At 37.7% G+C, this 17,463-nt stretch overlaps 1 protein-coding gene across 11 annotated transcripts in view; it reads left to right on the forward strand.

The window, feature by feature from the left end:
• USP34 (ubiquitin specific peptidase 34) overlaps positions 1–17,463 on the forward strand; it is a 137,036-nt gene that overhangs the window by 101,945 nt on the left and 17,628 nt on the right. For 7 of the 11 annotated variants that reach the window (XR_009744734.1, XM_061461589.1, XM_061461595.1 and 4 more), the window contains 19 exons: positions 482–654; positions 1,221–1,374; positions 2,817–2,895; positions 4,416–4,469; positions 4,565–4,660; positions 6,177–6,241; positions 6,335–6,410; positions 6,521–6,568; positions 7,155–7,286; positions 8,691–8,771; positions 9,969–10,054; positions 11,133–11,301; positions 11,386–11,460; positions 12,007–12,158; positions 12,537–12,585; positions 12,690–12,794; positions 12,908–12,952; positions 14,252–14,356; positions 17,194–17,341. Coding sequence is in view for 10 of the 11 variants with exons in the window: in XM_061461589.1 (XP_061317573.1) it covers positions 482–654; positions 1,221–1,374; positions 2,817–2,895; positions 4,416–4,469; positions 4,565–4,660; positions 6,177–6,241; positions 6,335–6,410; positions 6,521–6,568; positions 7,155–7,286; positions 8,691–8,771; positions 9,969–10,054; positions 11,133–11,301; positions 11,386–11,460; positions 12,007–12,158; positions 12,537–12,585; positions 12,690–12,794; positions 12,908–12,952; positions 14,252–14,356; positions 17,194–17,341 (1,892 nt within the window). In the remaining variant the exon portion in view is untranslated. The remainder of the gene's footprint in view (positions 1–481; positions 655–1,220; positions 1,375–2,816; positions 2,896–4,415; positions 4,470–4,564; positions 4,661–6,176; positions 6,242–6,334; positions 6,411–6,520; positions 6,569–7,154; positions 7,287–8,690; positions 8,772–9,968; positions 10,055–11,132; positions 11,302–11,385; positions 11,461–12,006; positions 12,159–12,536; positions 12,586–12,689; positions 12,795–12,907; positions 12,953–14,251; positions 14,357–17,193; positions 17,342–17,463) is intronic. The other 4 variants (XM_061461593.1, XM_061461596.1, XM_061461598.1 and 1 more) reach the window with 1 other exon arrangement.

Raw genomic sequence — 17,463 nt, forward strand, 5'->3', positions numbered from 1 at the left:
TTTATGTTGCAGCTAACAAATTAGAAATGACAAACCTAATCGTTTTTGTAGCTGTTAAAACAACATGGGTGAAAGAGAAACCTACTTTAAAATCAGCATTGTGACGTTTATGAGATTTAATACACAATATGTTCTGCGTTGAAACTCATCAGTTACAGGAGAGTAACTCCATATAATGAGGGGATTTGCATTGTTAAATACGTTCATGACTCATTTTATGGTATCAGTTTACAAAACTGTCATTCAAGCCATGAGTAAGTTTGATGTTTCTTCCAAGACATGATGAGAGGCTAGATAGAATTGTTCAGGAGTTTAACCTTCTTGCTGCCCTGCTCCAGGGCATTCTTATAGCTGAATTTTATATTCATCTGTCTTAGCAATTCCAATTTTATGTTTGAAATAAATGTGTTTAAAATCTTTGTGAAAATACAGTTCAACCTTGCTAAGCTTTTGTAAATCATGATTATTTCTAATCCTTCAGGGCATGTTTTAAGAAACTACCTCGAATCTTAAGCTTCAACACGATGAGATACACATTTAATATGGTAACCATGATGAAGGAGAAAGTCAATACACATTTTTCATTCCCATTGCGTTTGGATATGACACCTTACACTGAAGATTTCCTCATGGGAAAAAGTGACAGAAAAGAAGGTATGCTTCATAAAATGAATTCAGCAAGCTTTGCCTCTTTCAGCTGTACCACTTCATGTATGTGTAACATAAGCAAACAATTCATTTTAAACAAGTAAAATCAAAGATCGTTTTAATCAACCTATTACACATTCTATTTAATATGAGAAAACTGGCCAGTTATCTCTGCTTTCATTTACTATTCAGTTTGAATTATTATTACATTTGTTTTTAAAATATGAGAGAAATTACACATAATTACCTACAGTTTGTTGCTGGCTTATTTTGATTTTCAGAGTAATGCTTGACTTCAGCTAATGGCTGATTAACTGCCATCATAAATAGGATGTGCTAACTAGGAGTAACTTATTTATTAGTCCTCATCTCTTCAGTAATGATGTTCTGCAGTGATTGTTTCACAAAGGTTGGGGTCTGTGCTCCTTGTTCTGGGTATGGAGTTTCTGTCTGTCATCACTGTACTGTGCTGAAAAGAAGTGCAGCTTTAGGAAATGTGTATGTAAGGCATACTCATGTTGGAATTCAGGTGTTCAGGAGATAACATTAAATATTGCATTCCGTTATTGCAGGGTTTAAGGAAGATGGTGGATATCTGAAAGAAACTGAAAGTTACGAATACGATCTGATAGGCGTAACGGTTCACACAGGAACAGCAGATGGTGGGCATTACTACAGTTTTATCAGAGATATAGTCAATCCCCATGCTTACAAAAGCAACAAATGGTGAGTTATGCCAAACAGCATCTTGTAATTTCTTGTTTTAAAATAACTGCTATTATCTGGCTTTGTCAAACACAGTTGTTTAGGAGATATGTGCTGTAGGTTCCTCTCAAAAGCACAAGAGGTTGGGATTTGATAGGTGTAAGCATGTTAATTTATCAGCATACGGATTTGTGTGCTGTAGCTGTAACAGTTGTGGAGTGCCTTGGATGCAGGAGTAGCAGGAGAATGCCCCACCAGCCTCACATTACAGCCAATGCTTGTTTCTTGACAGGACTATTAATGAATATGAATCTGTTCCAGTCAAAAATGCACAGTCAGGTTTAATAGATTGTCCTTCAGAAAATCTGGTTGTTACCTTTGACAAGCATACAGCTACATTTACGGTTGTGGAATTCAGTCCTTTTTATTTTGTCCATTTTCAGTGACACAACACCTTGAATTTGTCTTCACTTCGCCACCCAGGATGCAGTTTGTTTAGAAATGCTGGTGCAGAAGCTGGGTTATCTAAATCTGTTCTTACTGTGCTTTTTATATATGGAATTGTTTTCACATTTGATTTCCAAGTTGATCTAGCTGGTGATCTTCTCCTATTGCCAGCTTCTTCTAGATGCAGTTTAGTGACATACTGAAATGTTAGCATTTGTTTTTCTATCTCTTCTTCTCAAAGATTAAAAAAAGATTCAGGATCTTCTTACCCATCAGTGATAGACGAATAAATAACTTTGTAACTGTGACATCCCACTTCTGATTGGGAAAATTCTACATACATTGGGCATATAATGGTTGTGAAGAGGAAGAAAAAGTTGGGAGAAGTAACCTTGGAAAGGGATGAGATATGTGCGTGGAAAGGAGGAGGGTCTTGCTGGGTGACGTAAAGCAGGGAACACTCTCCGCCTGTCATTTCTGAATGCCGTATCTTGGATTGTTAGCTGAGGCCCTGGCATAGGAGACGGGACTTCCTCTATTCCCATTCCCCTGAATAGCTAGCTGGAGCATTTTTTAACAGTTCAACTTGTGACCCAGTCCCTTCTGCAGAGGAAATCTATCACGGTACCATCTTCTCTGCCTCCTTCCGCTTTGAGTTCTACTGCTCAATGGAATGATTCTCTATTTAATTTTGATTTCCATGTCACTCATATTGAAAAAGAAAAGGCAAATCTTGGCTGCATTAAAACCCTGCCTGTATGAGAGTCAGGCTGGAAAAATGAGGGAAGTCATGTGTCTCTTGATAAGAAAAAACAGGAACTATTAAATGCTGACTTCTTGCTCTTACTGAAAGGAAGTCCTTTTGGGGATCAATTAGTTTAGTTTGCTGTGATTCAAACAAGACAGTAGAAGTTAATAGGAATACTTAAATCTGTAGAATTGTTTTAAGTTCTTGTTATGCTTTATTTGCCCTTAGAGACAAACAGCAGTTGTTTCAAAAGCTTTCTGTTTTACAGGTATCTTTTCAATGATGCCGAAGTGAAACCATTTGATTCTGCCCAGCTTGCTTCAGAATGTTTTGGTGGAGAAATGACTGTAAGTTCTGACTTCTTCTATTTTTGTCATGTTCAACCATCACCATAACTGTTGTCAGTACTTGCTTGAAGAATTCCATAGGGCTTACGTTTGGTTTGCCATCTGTTGTGAATGTATACGAAACAAAAGTGTTAGCTGGGTTTTATTAAACCTCTGACACCTTTGTTGGGCTGTGAACTTTTATCCTGTGATCATTTAGTAGATGGTTGCTCTTCCACCATTGATCTCTTCAAAGGGTCTCCCTCTCCTCTGGGGGCTGAAAGGTTTGACCAAGTGAAACTGCTTGCAACTGCTGATGCAGCTTTCTGGTTTTTCTACCCTTGCTGTGGTAATAAAGTGTAGAGCAACAAGTGTAGTTAGGACAGTAAAGGAGAAGGGGTTTAATTTGTCCATTAACAACTCTCATATCATTTAATTTGTGAATATGAATACAGGTATTTTTATGTGGTTTTGAAAGACAGGTATCGGAAGTACCGCATAGGTACTGTTAATGAATCAAAATGAATTGGGGGAATTAGTCATTCTCCAAAGTAGAGGTATTTCTTCACTCTATCTGATTTTATCACCATATTATACATACTGAAAAGTGAGTGTGTAACTAATCTGGGAATCCTTTGCTTGGATGGCTGGTTTGCTCAGACCATTGGCTGAAGCAGTAATTACTTCAAGCTTCTGCCTCGAAACAGGGCTTTTTGATCTTCGTCTATGCCTTGTGTCAGTGATTTCCAGATTCTGGTCTGTGAATCTCTTGTGGCCAGATCCTTTTTCGTTGGTGACAGACCTGAACTAAGAACTTGTCAGATCTGTGAACAGCTTCTGCTGTGGTTCAGCAGGAGAGTTTGAGCTCTCATATTAGTAAGTGGTTGTCAGGGTAACAGATCTAAAGGATTTCCAGGCTTAGATAGTTCTGCTTTTATTGTAAGGAGATAAAGTTTCTTAAGTTGATGTTTGCTTGCTTTCGGCAGGGCAAGGTTTTGTAATACACTCTCTGCTTTATCTTTTGGGTCAGCCCCCTGTCCTGTGACATCAGTCTGAATATTTTTGTATGGTATTAATACAGGTAATAGTTGAATGACACTCGAATGTTCTCAGGTTATGCTTGAATTGATCATGTTTCATACGTCTGTATCACTGCATAAAAAACACAATGAATAATGCAGGATCTTACTAGAACAGTCCTGTGAGTAAGAAAACCCCTCTTGTCTGATAAAGACAATAAAACAATATCATATTTTATCTGCCAAATGGATAAAAGACCTTCAGGTGCCTAAAAGGAAGAGGTGTCAATGAGATGGGTGAGGCAGGAAATTGCATGAGATACAGATCACAATATTGCATAGCAACTGTGAAAAATCCAAGAAGGAGAAAAAAAGAAAGAAAACGACTTTGAACAAGAAACAAATTGTCAGCAGCCTCTCTGCAAGTGTCCTGATATCATTCACTTGCACGTTTATCACAAACTGTCCATAACCAGACCATTAACAAACTTGTAATGAATGGTTTTACTTTCTTCTTGACAGACAAAAACTTACGATTCTGTTACTGATAAATTTATGGACTTCTCCTTTGAAAAGGTATTTCTCTTCCAAACACTCATTACGTGATTATATTTCTACTTTCATGATTTATCTCTCAAAGCAAAAATGATACAGATGTTTTTCTCTTAAAGACTCACAGCGCTTACATGCTGTTTTATAAGCGGATGGAACCAGAGGAGGAAAATGGCAAAGACTACAAATTTGATGTTTCATCAGAATTGCTGGAGGTACAAGTTGATTTGTTTTAATATCAATTTTAAAATGCCATAGGAAATACTAAACAAATCAGGAATCTCCGTAAGCACAGGAAAGCAAATACTCTTTAAATCAATAAGATGACAATTCTTTCATTGAGTTGCCTGCGTTAGGACAATGTTCTCTGATAAGAAGTAAATTCAGATTTACATTGAATGTAAGTTTTAGACATTTTCTCATTCTTTAATTCTACATCATTCTGCTTCATATTTATACGAATTGGTAGAACGCTGGTTGGTTGGGTTTTGTGAGCACTTATCAGCATTTTATGAGCAGTGAACAGTTGCAGTACTACAGGAAGTAGTGGTACCTGTTAACCACCATCCTTTTCATGCTTCTTGCTTTGCAGTGGGACAAGATAATAGTTCCAGCTGTTTATTTGCACTTTTGCTAGTGGGTTGTGAAATTCCAAGTGAAAGCATCAGTCAGAAAAGGATCCCTTCTTCCCCATAGGCATAGAGTAGCCCAGGTGTTAGGAAAAGGGGTAGGGGAAACAAACCCCAGTAACAGCTAAACCTCCCTGTTCTCCACAGTGATGGGGCTGTTTTCAGGACACTTGGCTTTTTATATAAAGGTACTATTTAAGGCAGGTATGGCCTGAGAAATTGGAAAAGGTAGAGCACAGGAGCAGAGTGTTTCACTAGGAACCCCCCTGAACTAGATACATCCCCAATATGGGATTTGTAAGACATTCTTCTCCTTTTTTATCTCCTGAAAAACCCGTTTCTCTGCTCCCTCTAGGGTATTGCTTTATCACCAATCATGTGTTAGGTTCTTAACTTAAAGAGACTCATCCCTAGCCAGCAAAGCAGATTGTGCTTTTCATCCTTCTCTTAAAAATAATAACAGATTTTATCAAGGTTAAACTTTTAAACTATTTTTATGTGAAAAACACTACAGATGTGGGCAAACCCATCATTTTGTAGAGAGGAATGAGAAAACCTGGCATGAAATCCGTTTCTGGTTAATGATGGAGAGGCAGATATTCCTATTTGAGAATTTATCAGAAGTTCACAGAGCTCCCCAGGCTTTAGGTCAGAACTTCAGCCATACCTGGCTGATGGAAGGTCTGATTGATTGCAGTTAGTGAAGCTGTGTTTAGAGTGGTTTTGGGGGGTTTAAGTTACTACACTATCACAGACAGCACAATAACGCCTGAAACTGTGGTTCTTTTTTAACATGTTGGATCAGTTCTCAAAAATCTCAGCCTGAAAATGTAATTAAGTTGTAAAAACGAGAGCACAGAAAGAGAAGATTCTGAGCTCTGTTTCGCAGTCGTACAACAGTCAAAACTAATATTCACTATGATGTGAATAGCACAACTTTGAGCTAATCCTTTAAAATAAAGAAAATGCTTCCACACATAATTTTTCATAAGAAAAAATGCTGCTTTCTTAGCCATGGCAAGCATTTAAATATTCTTAAAATCATGCTTATGTAGTGAAATAAACTGCTTTCTTGTATCTGATGTTAGCATTTTTTCTTCAGTGGATATGGCATGATAACATGCAGTTTCTTCAAGACAAGAACATTTTTGAACATACGTATTTTGGGTAAGTTTTCCTTTAAACCTGTAATATTAATGCATCTTTTCTTGCTGATTTTCATCATTTATTTTAATTAACAAATAAAATTACTGACTCTAGGTTTATGTGGCAGTTGTGTAGTAGCATCCCAAGCACGCTACCAGACCCAAAAGCAGTTTCCCTGATGACAGCAAAAGTAAGTACTTCAAAAATCTATCATGGTAATTCTGTTTTTTCCCTTTTTTACATTTTATTTCAGGCATTTCTCTAATTAATGCTGCAATATTATTATTTTTTTCTTTTCAGTTAAGCACTTCCTTTGTGCTAGAGACATTTATTCATTCAAAGGAAAAGGTATTCCATTTACTTGTAAATTCTCATTAAGTAGCTGCATGAATACAGTGGGAAGGATGTCTGTACTTTTTCATTTTAAAAGCCTGATTTTGAGGCGTAATAAGTACCACAGGTGATACTAAGTTAATGGATAAATAGTGTTGTTTAAACGTTTAAAAGCACTGTTCAGTGGTAAAAGTGTGGGTTCCGTTTTTAACACATAATAAAATGTGTATTTATATATATTAAAATATGTTTAAATACTCCCATGAACAACAGGAAAGTTCTGTTCCATCTGAGCCATTTGTATTCTTAGTCAGATGTTACTTCTTTCCTGTCTGTGGTGACATGCTACTAATTCTAGATGGTCTGGGATTAGTAGGAATTACGTTTGGGTAGAATTACATGAGTAGCTACTACACATCACTTGCAACTTGCATTGATTTCAAATGTATGTACCGTTATTTTTGTGTAGGTACAACCAGTTCATAAAGCATTTATTGTTTGTATGCTCAAGATTTGTTGTTCTGACTGTTTAGAAACGTTTAAGGATTAAGGAGCAATTTATTATTCTAAGTTATAGTTTTTTCTGTATTTCTTTTTGCAGCCTACAATGCTTCAGTGGATTGAACTGTTAACAAAACAGTTTAATAACAGTCAGGCAGCTTGTGAAGTAAGTGACTTAGGAACTCAGCAAAGTACAAACCAACTTTCTATATATTGTTTAACTTTCCTGGAGGTTCGTATCCCTGGAATATTTTGGAACTACTGTATTTGGCATATTTGTGCACTGTGAGATGAAATTCATCCTCTCTGATTACTGCAGATTCTGGGGAATGACTTGACTTTTGTTTTCAGAAACCTGTGGTGAGACCACAGCCCCAAATCATTTTGACACTGGATAACAAAGAGACAGGGTGTCACCACCTCTTTATTTGATTATTACATACTGATTTATGTCATTAAGAGGTGTTTAAATGAAATCACACAAGAGAAATGGAAAGACAGACTAAAGTTTAAGGAGTAGCAGGGACTGGAGTTGGATCTGAGGGCAGAGGGGCAGTGAGATAAAAGGCTGTGATGCAATGAAGAAGCTTAGGGGAGTAAGAGCAGCTGAAGTCAGATTTGGCTGAAAACAAATCAGTGTGGCACCTTGCTTGTGAAGCTGTGGACCTTGAACCCAATGTGTGGAAAGACTTAAAAGTCCTAGAAGGAGGAGTTAAAAAATGGAGGAATGTTTTTATATAAAGCTTTTAAAGATTCTGCCTGAAGGGAGTCTGGGACAAAATGGAGAGGACTGAGAAACGCCAAAGAATTCACTGTGGTGTTAGCCAAAACAATACTGGGATACTGTGATGGACTTTCTGTGATAGCTTAAATGCACAAGGATCCCAGTACGTCCCGTATCCTGCCCTACACCTTATTCAGCAGAAAAGAATGAAATGGATTATTCTTTTATAAATTAATTCTAGATTGCTTAATTATTATGTAACGTTCCGTATGTGGGTGATACAGTTTTGTTTGTGTGGCATAGTCTTAAGATGCGTAGAACAAGTGAAGACATTTAATATAGTAAAGAATACTCAGGTCCAATTACAATAAAAGGGAAAACAGCTTGGATTCTTGATATTAAACCATTTTCCCTTGTGACTAAAACAAAATCCTGGGGAACTCAGCTGTATTATTTGCTGAGTCTTAACTCTAAATCATTCTCTGTTACTTTTATACCTTTTCTGTCTCTGGAGGTGGTAAGGCTTTTCCACGTCTTAAAATGCATAAGAGATTAATTCAGGCACTCCATTCTTGTATAAGCCTATCCCTATTCTAGAAGATTCATTGTAAGCATTGTTTTTTATTCTGTTGACGTCACTTTTCAGGATGAGCATGTTCTTCCAGATAATTGAGCAATGCCATGCAGAACACAGAAGAAACTGGATATAAGTTAATGTTGATGTTTCCTGCTGTTGATCTTTATTCCTTTCTTCTCACGCACAGAAGACATTTAGATTTCCCGTGGATTAAAACTCGCTTATTCCTTAATAATAGTTACATCAATTTCTCTTCAGACTTTAATATCATGCAAAAAGAAGATTGGACTAGAACAAGTTTGGAACAAAACTAACAAAGTATGTATCTTCTGCAGTGGTTTTTGGATCGTATGGCTGATGATGATTGGTGGCCAATGCAGATTCTAATAAAGTGTCCCAATCAGATTGTGAGACAGGTAAGAAAGAATGTTCCTTTCTAAGTCAGGTGACTGCTTGACCCATGAACAGAAACGGACAGTTATTATGGCACATACGATGATTCTGAACGTTTTTGTTCATTCCTGTAATTGTCTCATCCTTTCCCATTCTTGCATATAACTTAGAGAATATATTTGGCCATAGGAGCATTATTGTTGTTGGAAACAAAATCGATATTAATATAGTGCCTTAGTCACACAATGACACAATAGATGCAAAGTAAGTTTTCTACAACTGCCTCATGATCTCTAAATTTGAACACATTACATAAAAAGATCTTATTTCCTGAATTAGTTCAACAATAATGTGTCAAGATACACATTCATCAAGTAAAAAAGAATAGATTATGTACATTCAGTACTCCTCGAGGCTTCAGTTCTCAACTTCCGCATTTGTTTTTTGTGGGTAGATTTGATTTTATATTATGCTACAAAGTTTTGTTAATACCTTTTTCTGGAAATAGTTCAAACTGGAAAATAAACCCAAACCTATATTAGGAGCGTTTGATATTCACAAATAACAAGTACTATTAATAGTTTCACTTACACTTTCTTTACAAGTTGGTTAGGTAAAAACCTTAGCATTTACTTTCTCACCTGAATACTTCAATTGGGCTTCTGATTATTGAAGTAACACTTAGATACAGAAGCCTATGTAGTTCCTGTATGCAACATTTCATTAATGGAATGTATTCCTTTAATGGGAAAACTCTGCCAGATTTCAGGCAAAACTGATGAATGTTTTATAAATTCTAAGTTACCGTAAGAATTTCCTTAAAATTTATCCATAAATTCTTATAGCCAGAGGAAAAATAAGAAATATCTTGCAAAAAATACCTAAGCATTCCAGAAAATAGAGATTGAAGAAACAATAATATTTATGAGCAGCAGTCTTGAGTCATGTTTCAGTAGTGAACAGTGCACACCAATATTAAAAGCACTTTTTAGGGCTCCTCTGTCAGATGTGTTTATAAATACCAGGTCTGTTAAAATACAACGTGTCAGTGCAGTAAGAAACGGAATTTGGGTGTTTCAATCCCCACTTTAGCTTTGAATTCCACAGAGCTGGAAGTAGTGCTCAACAACAGAATGGTCTTTGCTTAGGAAATCAGTGTTGACATCTATGTCTATGTAAAAGAATGAACATGTGGAGTTCATTTGCTTGTCCATTTGCAGATGTTCCAGCGTTTGTGTATTCACGTGATACAGAGACTGAGGCCAGTGCATGCACATCTCTATCTTCAGCCAGGAATGGAAGACTGGTAAAATCAAAGCACCTCAGCACTTCTACTTACTACATGCATTACCGTAACTGCTTGTGTTCGATGAATTATTCAGAATGGGCTCATAAAAATCGCTCTGGTTTAGTTTTCTTTATTATTCTACCCAAAGTGCTCTGATTTATTTAAAAAACACTACTATGGTTGCAATAGCCAGTGTCTAAAACGACGTTGAAACATTTGTTCCCTTAGCCTAGGTTTTCAGTATGGTCTTTTCACTGCCAGTAACATGCTGCTATTGTAAATCTCACTGCTTACACATGAGAATCTGGTTGTAAATTGGATCCAGAGGATATAGGTGCAAATTTTGAGTTGTAAGTCTGGTAGAAGAGGTTGGAGATGAGAGGTTTGTCCTGTATCTTGTAACTAAATCGCAGGCTTTCTTAAGAAGTAGGAAAAACCAGTTGGATCCCATTTTTTCTGCTGATTGTCTAGAAAACTGTCACTTTGTCTCAAATTGTGAAATCCTTATCCTTTTTGATACATCATGAGAAGAAGAAAGTGTTTTTTCTTTCATTTCCTGGGTTAAGCTTGTGAATCCTGGTAATAACTTTTTTTCCAGAGCAAAAATGGCAGAGTTTGTAATAACCACATTGCCAGGATAAAATTCAGGACCTGAACATACAGTTTTCATGGCAATAAATAGAATTTCATTTTCTCTGGAAACCTTACTTTTAAAGCCTCTGTCACTTGTTTTGTTCAGTGTTAAGATCCGACTTCAGTAGATGAGGAAGATCCCCTTCATCAAGGGGATGATTGGAAGTAGGAGATCCCCTAATACTGTTTTTATAAGAATTCTTTTCCCAACTGAAATCTTGACTCGGAATACTGATTTTATTGCCCTTTGAACATTTTGACTGGCGGATGCTACTTTATGTGAAGACACGTTGTTATGTAGGATGTACTTGGCGTAAGCGAAAGCGCAAGAGAGCTGCATATGATGGCAGGACAGAGTAGAAAACTGCAAGTTTGTCTGAATATTTTAGTTGTGTTCCTGGTTCTAGATGATTTTATGCTCTATGTATTGTGTGACATAACCTAAATTGTGTTTTGTTTTCAGTTCGGATGACATGGATGGGCCTGTGGAGGACATCGGCAGTCGCTCTTGTGTGACGCGCTTTGTGAAGACGCTCTTGTCAATCATGGAGCATGGTGTGAAGCCTCACAGTAAACATCTCACAGAATACTTTGCCTTTCTTTATGAATTTGCCAAAATGGGAGAAGAGGAAGTGAGTATAGCCTGGTAGTTTGTGGAATGAGTTATGTATAAGCACATATAACTTTCCAAGTAATTCAATATCTGCTTGTTTCAGAGCCAGTTCTTGCTTTCACTGCAAGCCATATCTACAATGGTCCATTTCTACATGGGAACTAAAGGACCTGAAAATGTAAGTTTGAATATCTTGTGTAACAAGAACCACTTTCCTATTTTACGTATGTCATCATTCGTGCTGTGTCTCTTGAACCACCTTTCAGCTGTTAAATTTGAATTGCTTCACTCATGTTATCTTTTTCAATGTTTAAGTGAATATAATATTCAAGAAAGATGCTGAATTAGCTATTTCTATTTACTATAGAAATAGATATTAAGTAGAAGCAATTAGAGTTGCCTTACCATGCTATTAATGGTAATAGCAATTGATTGCTTACTCCTGTTGTACAACTTGAGCTTTTAAATGCATTTGCTTTTTTATTAAATAGACCAGCATATCAGGCTGTGTAGTGCTTTCAACCAGCCCACCTCCTGTATTTGTAAATACAACTTAGGTTGTGCAAGCTGAATATTTCAATGTGAAAATCAAGTGATGAGGTACTCACCTGGTTTGATTCAAGTTTATTAGGTTGTTCTGGATGAATGACAAAACCCACATACAGGCTTTTTGAAATTAAGGGGCAAAATGTCCACACTGAAGTTATCTTATTTCTCCCTTCAGCCACAGGTTGAAGTACTTTCTGAGGAAGAAGGGGAGGAAGAGGAGGAAGAGGAAGATATACTTTCTCTAGCAGAAGAAAAATACAGACCTGCTGCGCTGGAGAAGATGATTGCACTGATTGCTCTTCTAGTTGAACAGTCTCGCTCAGAAAGGCAAGAGCTTCTGAAAACCCAAATTCTAATCTGAGCTAGGCCAGAAAGAAATTACAGATTGTATGGATTTGTTGGAGTGGGTTTTTTTCTAGTGTGCTTTTTTAACAGTATAAATGAGATTGTGTATGGGCCCATTATATTTTTAACCATTTAAGAGATAAATGTTTAGTTAGTGTTGTCCACATTTAGTTGCCCACATTTATATTTCTTTTATTTATCTGGTTTAATACACTGTATTTATCGCTTTTGTTCAGTTTTGTATCAGTACCTTTATTTTCTTTATATATTGTGATGTAAAGAATATGAACTACCACTCAGTTCTGTATTTCTCCTTTACTTTAATTACTGAAGTGATAAAGGTTTTCTTTTGTATTTTAGACATTTGACCCTGTCACAAAACGACATGGCAGCACTGACAGGAGGAAAGGTAATTCCTTTAAACAAGACTGTATAAGCCTCATAGAAAAGCACAGATGCATGTGTGCATACACACCTGTAGACAGTGTGCTAGTATCTCGTTGTTTGTTGCAGGGTTTCCCTTTTTTGTTTCAACATATCCGTGATGGTATCAACATCAGGCAAACTTGCAATCTCATTTTCAGTTTGTGTCGGTACAATAATCGACTTGCAGAACATGTAAGTATCAGAGGTTGTTGAAAACCTTATCTAATAAGTGTAAGGGGGTAGTTTGTATTCTTTTAACTGAATAAGCACAAGTCTAAGTGAGTTTTGTTTGTTCTGTTTTTCAGATTGTGTCCATGCTTTTCACATCTATAGCGAAGTTGACTCCTGAGGTATGGGAACATCCTACTTGTATATTGAATCGTCTGTGTTAATATTTTTCTGTTTTAACTTACTTAAATAATCCTTCCCTAACCAAAAATCATGCATGGAAGATGCTCCATGGAAGTTTTTGTGGTATTAAATGAAGTCTAACTGCACTGTGTGTTAAGTTTTCTAAACCCAGTGTGCAATTTAAGATGAAGGTTTTATTCAAAGACAGTGTATTTCTAGCTTCTCCACCTGCATGAATTAAAAGAATTGGGAACAGTAATCATCTTGTTGTTCGAGTTTTGGAGCACTGGTTTGCAGTTCTGTGCATGCAGATGTATTTCTCAGTCAGAATAAATGCTTGCCCTGGTAATAACAAAAATGCTGAGAGTTCCAGATGGATTCCACATGTGAAATACGGAGCAGAGGAGTTTATGCTCACACAAGGAAATTCTTATGTAGTGCTGTCAGGAAAGGAAAAATAACCAGGAAAAATTGAGGGCATGTCAAGCAGAGGAGTTATGATTGGAAAAGAGGCACGTCCGAAATCGCTCTCATGACAGCTTTGCTTTGTGGGCACTATCGGGTGACAGTGTACTTCCCTCCTCATGCTAACGTATGCTGTGTTTTTATGCTTTCTTTGCTTTGCACACACACACACACGTGCACCAGAGACGTTTTTGGTGAGGTGCAAAATACGCAACAGCAGTAGTAAGCACTTTCTTGAAGCATTGTTAAAAGCTGGGTGAGTCTTAGCAAACTTAAACAACAAAATTGGTAGTAGAGCCAACATGTTAGTGTAGAACTGTTAGTTGTTTCAGAGGAAAACAGTGTAACCCTCAGAATGTGCTGCTTTAGGATAAACTATTCAGGATCCATGTTACGTGTTACGCAAATACCTAAGAATAATACCTTCTGTGAGGCAGGGAAATCTTTTATATGTATAAACCAGGGTAAATTGGTGAATTCTTCAGCGCCATACAGTTTGATCCCCCTTCTTTGTTCAGGATAATGTGACAAAGTGTGAACTGGTATTTCCCTGTACCTGTATACTTCTATGCTGATCCTAGGTAGTGTGATTGTGTTGCCTGCCACTAGCTATAACCAGTGGCTTTAATTCCGTTGCACCCACATGTGGATATCAACATATATGGGTTATTTGCAGATTAAATAATAAGGGATTAAAACTAATATAAATGTTCATGTCTGAAGTTTGTAGAAATCTGTTTTTATACAAACAGTTGGGCTGTTTTACAAAGACTATACAAAAATTAGTGAGTGAAATAGATCAAATGGACATTTTTCTTCCTTATGCATTCCAGGCAGCCAATCCTTTCTTCAAATTGCTGACCATGCTCATGGAATTTGCCGGTGGACCACCAGGAATGCCACCCTTCGCTTCTTACATTCTGCAGAGGATATGGGAGGTACAACACGTAAAAGCAGACAGAAGCCAAATTGGTTTTCTCTTGTTTCTTTTATGTCTATGAAAAAGTTTTTCCTTTCCTTGTCGTTATTGCTGCATCAATTCCTGATTTTCATTATTTTACGACCATTTCTCTTCCAAATAAAGAGCAACAGCTAATAGACATTTAGAAGTTCTGGTGTAACTTTGATTTTAACAGAATCTGGGTTAATTGGTATTTCAGTTTAACTCTAAATTGCAGTCTAATGAGACATTATTGGATTCATAATAAGCGTCTAAAATGCTTCTTCTAGGCAAATTCCACTGATGTGTTGTTCTTTAGCAAGGACTGTAAAGCATTTGGGGGGGGGGGGGGGGGGGAGGTGTCCATTGTATGCTGGTTCTTTGAGTGTTGGTTTGACATTTTTTTGTTCTCTGTAAAATGCTCATTAACATTTTTCACCCCTCAAGTAGCGTTAAATTGAATGTAGTGGATAATTGCTATGGTGCAGGACCATTCTTCCTCCCATTTCAAAAGCTAGTAAGAGACTTTTTAACCAAGTTGGCAGCCAGAGGAATTCCTTGCTCAGAGCAATAGGTTAGGAGTTAAGCTATCACTTCAGGTAGCTGCTCTTTAAGTTCCCAGGACAAATTTACTGTCTTTATCCCTGCCTGAGCACAGTGAGTCCAGCCTGAAGACTGCTGAGCACAAGCTGCTGAGCACTCACTACCTTTAATACTCTCCATAAAGTGGGGCTGGGGCTTGTAGCAGGTTATTACTGTGCAGTACTGAGACCTCTGGTAAGACACAAACCTGCCTTACCCACTCAAGCACTTGAGGATTAAATATCCAAGAGTATTTTATTCCTGGTTAGGAGCAGTTAAGGATAGGAACCACTAGGTAATCTGGGAAAGCACATACCAAAGTGTTTGCTAGGTGTCTGATTATAATACGTATTAACTGTAACTGCTGTACCTCAGGTAAAGAGAGTTCAAACAGCAGATCTCAAGGTCAAGAATTACATCTAGCTGCTTTCTGTATACTGGGAAGTGGTGGATTATGAATGTCTCTTGTTTTCCAAGAGAGTTTTAGTAATTAAACTTCCGATGACACTACACAAGCTGTGGCATGAAGTGAGTACCCCTGCTTTATGCTTCTGTTAGCCACAGAGTTTAGGTATGTAATTTGTTAAGTAATCCTCTTTTATTTCCCTCTTTATTCTTACTAGACAAACTGAACCTACAGAGGAAGCGAGTCAGTGACAGGTTTCTGAAGGGAAGTCACACTTTCAGCCGTAGAAGTCATGGGTTCAGTCTCTGGTGTTGCCAGCATCTTTATCCTTCCGTTGGTGACACAGGTCTAGAGATACCAATTGTGCAGGCAGGGACTAGGGGCTCAGCAGTTCATGCAGAGGCAGGTTTGGGATGTAGAACCTACTTTTGCAGCCAATCCAGCTTCTGGAAAGCATTTAAAAGTGCTTGAGCTGTGAAGACAGTGAACAATGGCAGTCTCTTTCTTGGAGAGACCCTCCAGCTATTACAAAGGAAACTTGACAGATCCATCTGTCATTTCTAAAAAAAAAAAGGAGATTGTTCTTAATGTGTGTATTTTTAAACTGTCATTAATATTTTATAAGCAGAGGTTTGGTCATTTCAGCTGCTCATACTCTTCAGGGGGAGTGGAGTAGTTGGGAACAGCTTCAGCAACCCAGTTACTGCCTATAGTTCTTTAGGTAGATAGAGTTCCTTTTTCCTTGTCCAGGCACCTGGAAATCAAGGTAAAAAGAAAACAGCTTTTTAACACTAGCACATGAATGAACTACATTTATTGGCCTGATGTCAGCAAATTTTCAATTACAAAGAGCCAGAAAGGCAAGGAATCTCCATTTGGCCTTGTTATTTGTAAGGCTTTGATAACTGCACAGCAGCACTCCATTGCGCTTGTAACATTGGGCTTGTCATTACCTATGGAAAGCACTAGATGGATTTATTTATTGAAATTGTCTGTTCATAAAAATCATAATGGTTACCCTCAGCATGAAGCTGTGTGCACACACTTGCATACCATTTGTGTTCTTTTGATAGAACTCATATGAAAGTACTGATTCGATGTTAAAGTTTTGTGTTAGTTATTTAAAATACAAAAAAGCTTTGTTTCTTTCTAAAGACAAGATTGTTCAGTTTTCCAATTGCTAAACATTTCACCTATTTCAAAGCATAGAATCACAGAATGGTTTGGGTTGGAAAGGACCCTAAAGCTCATCCAGTTCCAACCCCCTGCCACGGGCAGGGACACCTTCCACTAGAGCAGCTTGCTCCAAGCCCCTGTGTCCAACCTGGCCTTGAACACTGCCAGGGATGGGGCAGCCACAGCTTCTCTGGGCACCCTGTGCCAGCGCCTCAGCACCCTGAGAACTTCTGCCTAATGTCAGTTAAAGCCATTCCCCCTTGTCCTGTCACTACAAGCCCTTGTAAAAAAGCCCTCTCCAAATTTCTTTAGGTATTGAAAGACTTGTTATAACGTCTCCCCTGAACCTTCTCTCCTCTTAGGATGCAGAAAGGATTCACATGCAGAACAGATTTGGCGAGTAACTTTGTGGACTGACCTTTCAAAAGCTCTGAACTTTGATTCAGAAAAGATTCAGAAGCCCAAACCAGGGATATTTAATAAGGATTTTCTTTGCCTGCCAGAGCCACTTTGTTCTTGTCAGTGCTTTGAAAGCCCTAGGTGTTTCAGAAATGTAGTTTGGAAGTTTTAGCAGTTATTTTTAGGGTTGTGGGGGGTATTTTATAGATATGCAATCAGTACCTAGTATCAAGGTTAATGTATTCTTTTTGATTTTTCCACTCCTCTTTCAGGTCATTGAATACAACCCTTCTCAGTGCCTGGATTGGCTGGCTGTGCAAACACCTCGAAACAAACTAGCTCACAGCTGGGTGCTGCAAAACATGGAAAACTGGGTGGAACGTTTCCTTCTGGCACACAACTATCCTAGAGTCAGAACTTGTAAGTTAATTTAAATTGAAGAAGATGATTCTCGTGCTGTAGCACGTTACTATGCATGGGGCATTCCTGTCACAAATGAAGTCCATGCTCTCGTGCTTGTCTTTTCGTTAGAATTGCTGTAT

Source organism: Pezoporus flaviventris, unplaced genomic scaffold, assembly GCF_033815535.1.
Source record: "Pezoporus flaviventris isolate CSIRO_AGI_PZ_B2104156 unplaced genomic scaffold, CSIRO_AGI_Pfla_v1 ptg000031l, whole genome shotgun sequence".
In the NCBI taxonomy this organism is placed as follows: Eukaryota; Metazoa; Chordata; class Aves; order Psittaciformes; family Psittacidae; genus Pezoporus; species Pezoporus flaviventris.